We start from the raw sequence: 8,985 nt of genomic DNA, 5'->3' as shown, positions 1-8,985 counted from the left end.
TTTATTCCAAGCATATCACTTGAGGATCAAGGTAACACCTCAAACTCAGAAATCCAATTTCTCACTCTTCGAGGTAAGCCTAAAACTCTTCAACTGTTTTTTCATAAATAGTAAATCAATTGTCATTCAACTGTTTTCATAACAGTAATCATTTCAAATCATTTTCAACTGTTTATCATAAACAATAAATCATTTTCATGGGCCTCTAATAGAGTGTAAGTCCCCAAACACCTTCTCTTCTTAGCTTGTTTTCAAAAGTGTATTTTCAAAATCTTCTTTCTGTTTTCAAAACATTCTTCTGGTATTTGAAGGGCATTATTCCCGGTGAAACTCTTCAGATACCTATGTGACCTTTGTCCATCTTCACTTCTTCTGTTTTCAAAAACCATTAACTGTTTATAATAAATATTCAACTGTTATCAACAAAACAACAAAAATTACTGTTGAGGCTCTGTACATACTTCTTCAAAGGCCTCCACTCCATCCAGGTTAGGCTTTACAAGCTTTCAATTTACAGTCTTTATTTAAATTACCGTCAAATATAAATTGTGCATATATATTAGTTTAGAACTACGTTTGAGTATAAACCTTAGGACAGTTAAACTATATATATATATTATAGGAATATGACCTAGGATTGAGAATGTCTTCCCGGTGAAGGCTCTTTCCTAATTAGAGATCTGTAGTTCAAACCCCCAAGATGAATTATTCCAGGTGAAACATCTTGGCAAAAACCCTAGAATCCAAAAAAATAGGACACATCCACCCAAAGAGGAATTATTCCCGGTGAAACCTCTTACCCATTTGCTTAGAGCCAAAATAAGTTCAAAACTACATAGCTTTCTCTTGTGCTATAACAAGGACCCTCGATTAGCCTCCTCTTGGGCTTTGTACAAGGACCCACAGGCTTCTTAAAAGCATTTCCAGCTTCCTCTTGAGCTTGTATACAAGGACCCATCAGGTTTCTTATAAACATAGGAACATGTCTTTAGTCACCTTTTAGCCTACCCTGGTGAGTTTTCTTCCAATTTAAACCTGACTTTTAACAAGCCAAGTTTGTCTCAATTTTGCATTGAGTACACCTTTTGGAATGAGAGACATGGACAGTCTCTGTCACCCTTATCTTCATCAATCTTCCTTAGCAGAGTCTAGGATCCATATTTGCTTATCCTCAGCATGAGTCAGCCTTCATCTTGGGCTTTAAACAAGAAGTCTCCACTAGATAATCTTTCTGCCATTCACCAAAAGAGTCACAACCCCTGGAAAGTGTTAGCCTCCAAATCAATCCATCATTTCAATAAAAACCCCTGGAAAGGGTTAGCCTCCAAAGTCAATTAATCAAAAAGAGTCACGACCCCTGGAAAGGGTCTGCCTCCAAAAAAAAACATGATAAAGTCAGTCTTTTAACAGACAATTTCTCCAGCTGAGTCAAAACCCCTGGAAAGGGTTAGCCTCCAAAATCAGTCTTTCAAAAAATCAAAGATTCATTCTCTTAGGAGATAATCTCCCCAAATAGAGTCTCCCTAAGTAGAGTCAGCCTCAATTCTGGGCTTCGTACAGAACACCAGAAACTCCTTAGTTTAAATACTCCCCAGTAGAGTTATCATTTCAATAAGTCAATAAAATCAATCAAAAAGCCTCAAGCTTGGGCCTCATTCAAGCCAGCTAAAATCAAATCTTTTATATAGTAAATAGACATAGCTTATCTCTATAGAGAGATATTTTTACTACTCTACCACATTCAAACAAACAAACATTTCAATTTCAATTTCATTCAAAGTCTCCCATTTAGGACTCTGAAAGACATGCTCTGGCACATCCCCAGACTTGTACACTTTCCCTAATTTGGATGAGCATCTTTCTTTCATTTTAGAGGCACGATGGCTGTCATACTTGATCAACCAAGTAGACTCCCCTCTTAATGAAACATCATTTTTTTTAGCTTTTCTGTCACTTTTAAATGTTTGTGGTAGAATAGTACAAATACCTCTCTGTAAAGATGATTTCATGTCTCTTTACTGTAAACAGAGATTTAATTCCAAGCTTCAACCTTGAGCTTCAAGCAAGGCACCAAAAACAAGTAATTTCCCTAGTTAGTTCCCCGAACTACATTAAGCTCTGACTTCCACTAGGGATATGTAGGCATGAGGTTCACAAGGAATCTCAGCGAGCTAATAAAATACCAAAAATAGTCAGTCTGTCTATCTGTCTGTCTTTCTTTAATCAATTAAATTCTCTCTCCTAACACAAAGGAGAAACTTTCCCAATCATTAGCAGCAAACACAATCACAATGACACAGAGAAGGTTCCTGTAGAGTACTACAGATATGTAGGGTGTTTAAACACTTCCCTATGTATAACCGACCCCCCGGACTCCAGAATTTCTAGTCTAGGTGAAATCCCCACACTTAGCAAACTCCTAGGGTTTAGTTGAGATCTTTTTTCCCCTTTCCTACTCGTAGGACAAATAAGAAAGTTCGTGTGATATCGTAGGAAGAACTGAAACAAAATTCATCCCACCACGGGCGCATTCTCCTTCCAAATTTCGCGTGAAGGGTTTAGCGTGCCGTCCTCCCAAGTGAAACGGGGAGGTAAAGAAAACGACACCACACCTTTCCTATAGCTTTCTAATGCCTCCGACGACGCCTAATTCCGAGTTACGGAACTCTAGTTATGATCAAAACAATAAAAGGAAAATTTGCTGTCATGTGCAATCGATTTACACTGTTGTGCAATCGATTGCTTACTGAACAGAATGTCCAGAATGACAATTTTTCACCGTGCAATCGATTGCTTGACCCATGCAATCGATTGCTTACTGAACCAGAAGCAAAAATACCATTTTCCTGCATTAAATCAGTTCCAAACACATTCTATTCTCATCCCAAGCTAACCCAACATGGCAAGAGCTCAATTATCATGAATTCACAAGTATGATATCATACTATCCAACATACACACTCATGTTATCAAGGATCAAACAATTTTCATAACTCATATAATATGTAAAAACAACATTCATGATCATCAAGCTCACACCAAGACAAGCAACATTCTCAAAACCCCAAATCCCCATTATCATAAACCCTAACAATTTACCCAAGGCACTACATAGAAACCCACCTTAAGAGGGAAAAGATGAAGGTTGGAGGCTGGTTTGGTGATGAGGATGATGATGTTGCATGCAAGAAACTTGGAACTTTCTTCCTCTCTTCCTCTTCTCTTGTCTGCCCCTCTCTTCCTCTTGTTCTTGATTTCAGAATTACTCTAAGAGTGGAAAAGAACAAAATGGGAAGGGAACCAGTTAGATACTTCAAAATTGGTTTATGTAGTTCACAAGTGAAAGGACTAATATGCCCTCCACTTAAACTCTCATAAACTAATCATGTTTAGCTTCACCAATTTATTCTAACACCCTCCTCTAATTACTAATCATCATAATCATTCCTAATTACCAATATTAGTATAATTAGTGTGATTAGAAATCTAGGGATGTTATATTCTTCCCCCTTAAAATAAATTCGTCCTCGAATTTAAAACTTACCAGAACAAGTGAGGGTACGAAGCCCGCATCTCGGATTCTAATTCCCAAGTAGCCTTTTCTGGATTCAAATTCTCCCAATTAACCTTTACCATTGGTATTTCCTTGGTCCGTAACTTCTTACTTGAATACTCCAAGATACAATTTGGATGGGGCTGGAAGGAAAGATCTGCTTCTACTTCAACGGTATCAAGAAGAATAGGATAAAAAGAGTCGGGAACAAACTTCCTAAGCTGAGATACGTGGAATACATCATGGAGACCAGAAAGAGATGGCGGTAAGGCTAACCGGTAAGCCACTTCTCCAATTCGTTCTATGATTTGGTAAGGTTTTACGAATCTCGGACTTAGCTTCCTTGACTTAAACAGGGTCTTCAGGTTAAGCCGAGGGGTAACTTTTAAAAAAACACATGATCCCCCTCGTCGAACTCTAAAGGCCTCCTTCGTAAATCTTCATAACTCTTTTGACAGTCCTGTGCCTTCTTCAACTTATCACAGATCATCCTCACTTTTTCTGTAGTCTCTTGGATAATCTCCGGTCCAAGAATACTTTTCTCACCAACTTCTGACCAACATAGAGGTGTTCTACATCTCCTTTCGTATAAGGCTTCATAAGGGGCCATCCCTATACTCGCATAATGGGTGTTGTTATAAGCGAATTCAATCAAGGGTAGGTGATCCTTCCAATTTCTCCCGCCTTCCAACACACAAGCTCTTAACATATCCTCCAAGGTCTGAATTGTCCTTTCGGTCTGACCATCCGTTTGCGGGTGGTTTGATGTGCTCAGCCGTACTTGTGTACCCAGGGAATGTTGGAATGCCTTCCAGAATCTAGAAGCAAATTTTGGGTCTCTATCTGATATCACATTCGAAGGAACACCATGCAAACATACGATTTCCTCAAAGAATAACCGTGCAAGACGGATTGTCTTGTACGTGGTTTTGCCTGCTAAGAAATGGGCTGTTTTGGTTAATCGGTCTACAATCACCCAGATTGAGTCATAACCGTCAAATGTACGTGGTAATCCCACCACAAAATCCATGGAGATACTATCCCATTTCCAAACAGGGATCTCAAGTGGTTGCAACAACCCCCCTGGCCGTTGGTGCTCTATTTTCACCTGTTGACACACAATACACCGGGCCACAAACTCGTTAATGTCCTTTTTCATACCAGGCCACCAATAATCTCTCTTTAAGTCCTGATACATCTTGGATGGTCCTGGATGAACAGTGAATTTTCTTTTGTGAGCCTCGAGTATGTTCCTTCTCAACTCTTCATCTTTTGGGACACAAACTCGTTGGTTAAATAGAAGTATCTCGTCTGCAGTTTGAGAGTAACCGGGTCGTCCAAAATTAGATTGTAACTCCTCATCCACAAGTTGACGACTTCGAACTCTATCTCTTAACTCATTAGTGATGTTCAGATTACCAAAAACTACTCCTTCGGGAAGTTCAACAACTTGTAAGTTGAGATCTCGAAACTTTTCCAATAACTCTAATTCCAACACCATAAAATTTGCCACATGCAATTCCTTCCTACTCAATGCGTCTGCTACCTTATTTGCCTTTCCGGGATGGTACTTAAGCTCAAAATCAAAATCCTTCAAATACTCCATCCATCTCCTTTGCCTCATATTCAACTCCTTTTGATCGAAAAGATACCTCAAGCTCTTGTGATCACTGAACATTTGAAAGTGGACTCCATATAGGTAATGGCGCCACACTTTAAGTGCAAATACGATAGTCGCTAATTCCAAATCATGAGTAGGGTAGTTTTCTTCATGCGGCCTTAATTGTCGAGATATGAAAGCTACCACTTGCCCATTCTGCATTAGAACTGCTCCAAGTCCTTTCTTTGACGCATCACAAAATACTTCATAAGGAATACTAAGGTCTGGGATAACTAAGACAGGGGCTGTAGTCAATCGCTCCTTCAGTTCTATAAAGCTCTTCTCGCACCTTTCATCCCATACAAACTGAGCTTCCTTCCGAGTGAGTCGGGATAAAGGCAAGGCTATTTGAGAAAATCCTTTGATAAATCTCCGATAATATCCTGCTAAACCCAAGAAGCTTCTGACTTCTGAAACATTCTTAGGTCTTTCCCAGCTGACCACTGCTTCTACTTTTGATGGATCCATGGACACTCCACCTTGTGATATGACATGACCAAGAAACTTAACTTCCGTCATCTAAAATTCGCACTTGCTGAGCTTAGCAAAAAGTTGCTTCTCTTGTAGAACTGATAGAACAATCCTCAAATGCTCGGCATGTTCTTGTGGTGTCCGAGAGTAGATAAGAATATCATCAATAAAGATCACCACAAATTGATCAAGATAAGGTTGAAAGATTCGGTTCATGTAATCCATAATACAGCCGGTGCATTCGTCACTCCGAATGGCATCACGCGGAATTCATAATGGCCATACCGGGTCCTAAATGCGGTTTTTGGAACATCCGAGTTCTTCACCCTAATTTGGTGGTAACCAGACCGTAGGTCAATTTTTGAGAATACACACGCTCCTCTCAATTGATCCAGCAGGTCATCAATTCGAGGCAACGGGTACTTGTTCTTGATGGTTACCTTGTTTAACTGGCGGTAATCAATACATAAGCGCATCCCACCGTCTTTCTTCTTGACCAGCAAAACTGGAGCTCCCCAAGGAGAAACGCTGGGTTTGATGAAGTGTTTGGACAATAACTCTTCCAATCGACTCTTCAACTCCTTAAGTTCAACTGGTGACATTCTATAAGGAGCAACGGAAACTGGGGTTTTTCCCGGTACCAAGTCGATAGAGAATTCCACTTCTCTCTCAGGAGGTAAGGAAGTGATATCCTCTGGAAAGACTCCCGGAAATTCACAAACTACTGGAATTTGTGAAACAGACGACTGCTCATTCGAATCCTCAGCTAGAAAAAGAATAAAACTGTTCTCTTGATCATATAAACAGTTGATCATATGAATAGTACCTTCCAAGAGGGTGGTCATTGAATCTTCCGGAGCAGTTTCAACAGCTGGAACTAGAATGGCCCTTTCCTTACAATTAATGAGTACTGAATTGGCGGATAGCCAATCCATTCCCAACACCACATCCACCCTCTTAAGCGGTAGACAAATCAAATCCACTAAGAAGACTCGACCGTCAACAGTTACGACACAGTCCTCACACTTCTGAGTAGCTTCTACACTACCATCGACTGCTGTGCCAATTACCATTGCAGAAACTAAAGGAAAAATCTCTAACCCGAGACGTTGAACACACTGAGGTGAAATAAAAGAATGCGATGCTCCACAATCAATCAAAATAAGACATTTCTGATTATTCACTAAACACGTACCAGCAATTAACTCATGGTTCCCCTTTGCCTTCCTTGCATTAAGTGTATACACCCTTCCTGTAGTCCCTCCTTGGCGATTCTTGTTTGGGCAGCTCCTAGCAAAATGACCTTCCTTGTCACATATATAGCACTTCCCCCCTTCGCCAGTCTTACAACTCCCGAAGTGGTTCCGCTTGCAACTTCTACAAAGAGGCGGGTGTGATGGCCTCACATTCTGGTTTTGCTTGCCTTTAGATGGCGATCCCCTTGGTTTTAAGTGCTGCCTTGTCCTCCTATACTCGTCCTGACTTGGCTTGTCTTGTTCCTTCTCTAGCTGAATCTTTTTCAGGCTTTGCTCAGTAATATAACATTGTTCAAGTATCTCCGAATAAGTGTTATAACGTTGCTGCCCCACACAATAATCTATATCCCCTCTGAGTCCAATCTTGAATTGGTTAATCTTCCAACGTTCATCTGGGGCATAAAGAGCTTGATTTGAATAGGCTTCCATATCTTCAAACTTTGCCGCAAATTCAGCCACAGTCATAGATCCTTGGCGTAGCATTTGGAACTCTAACTCCTCTTGAGCTCTCATGCTATCTGGAAAGTACTTCTCTAACACGACGACCTTAAAATGGCCCCAAGTCTTGTCGATTCCTAAGGTAGTCATTCTAGCAGAAGCACTTGTCCACCACTGGGCAGCTGGTCCCCGCAACATCTGAGTAGCACAAACCACTTTGTCTTCTTCTGAACACGGAGTTACCTCAAAGATCCTTTCGACATTGGTGAGCCAATCATGAGCTTTGAGAGGGTCAAGGTCACCATGAAACTCGGGAGGATTCATGCGATAAAACTCTCGAAACCCCCTACTTCCATCATTCTGTTGAGGAGGTGGGTGGGCACCCTGCACCTATTGCATCATCTGAGCCATAAACTCTTGTTGTTGTTGTTGCATCTGCAGTTGATGTTGTTGTTGCATTTGCATCAACTGTGCCCATTGATTACCACCGACTCCTCCTTCAGGATTCTCATTCTGACTCTGGGCAGCATTAGTCCTCGGCCTTCCCCTCCTCCTTGGTTACTCAGCCATGAAGTCTCCTGTCACATACATAGACATCGAGTTGATCAGGCTCAATACTAGGTGTAATACGGTGAACTGACTTTTTATCGAAATGTCGCGGTTAAGCATGAGTCGCCACCGACTTTTATTTTATCCAAATATCGAAAAGGCTAAAAGAACAGGAAAAACCTTTTTAAAGAAAACAGGGTTCGGGGGGTAATTATGCAAAGGGAAGGTGTAAGGCACCCTTTGCATCCATGGTTTTCCATGGGCTCTTAATTGCTTTGCTCTTTGTTTGAAAAGAAATGTAGAAGAAAAAGAATAGGGACTTTAGCTCGTAAATGAGCGTAGCCCTTTTGAAGGATTATGAGAAAGAATATAAAAATTTAGAGCAAGGCAAAGCAATTAGGGGCAATTACCTTAAACTTAGATGATAGGTTTCTTTTAGCCTTTCAGGATGAAAGAGTCTATCCATGCCACGGGAGGGCAGAAAGCCTTTCGTTTGGATGTAAACGGGTCATCGCATTATCGTTCGCCATAAGACTGACCCATGCCATAGAGAGGCAGGTAGTCTAAGGGGAAGGATCAGAATAGCCTTTTTCGTAGGCAACCAGAGGATACCTCAGCCTTTTCGTAGGCAACTTCCGAGGGTCGAGATCATGTATATCGAAGGCAGCATCATTAAGGACCATGATCTTAATCGAGGCAACAAGGCTGAGGTATCCTCGTATTCGAGGGACTGGCTATTCTGCAAAAAAACACAAGGCAACAAGGCAACAGGCAACATAGAGGTTTACCCAAAAGTGTGCGTGTATGCACCAATCATGTGATTATATTCAGAAAATTATTTTATAATTAATTATCTAAATTCATTAGAGGCTTGCACTCCCTAGGATTACTAACCAAGCAGTTTAATATAAACAGTAATAATGGGGAAGGGAAATTGAAACCAGCGGAGGAGAGGGAAATTGAAACCAGCGGGATATAATTAAAAAAACAGAAGATATAATAGTTTAGGGTTTAGGGTTACCGATACTCGACGCTTTGGCAATTGACAAACCCTGAAG

The 8,985-nt window shown here is 40.7% G+C and overlaps 1 protein-coding gene across 1 annotated transcript; it reads right to left on the bottom strand.

Moving 5' to 3' along the window:
• Nucleotides 1-5,896: 5,896 nt before the first annotated feature.
• Nucleotides 5,897-7,702, bottom strand: LOC131640584 (uncharacterized). Its single transcript, XM_058910971.1, has one exon. It carries the CDS (start codon nucleotides 7,700-7,702, stop codon nucleotides 5,897-5,899), a length of 1,806 nt encoding a protein of 601 aa, XP_058766954.1.
• Nucleotides 7,703-8,985: the final 1,283 nt, after the last annotated feature.

The sequence above is a fragment of the Vicia villosa genome, unplaced genomic scaffold, assembly GCF_029867415.1.
Source record: "Vicia villosa cultivar HV-30 ecotype Madison, WI unplaced genomic scaffold, Vvil1.0 ctg.003209F_1_1, whole genome shotgun sequence".
Lineage (NCBI taxonomy): Eukaryota > Viridiplantae > Streptophyta > Magnoliopsida > Fabales > Fabaceae > Vicia > Vicia villosa.
This window is presented reverse-complemented; position numbering and strand designations above follow the sequence as displayed.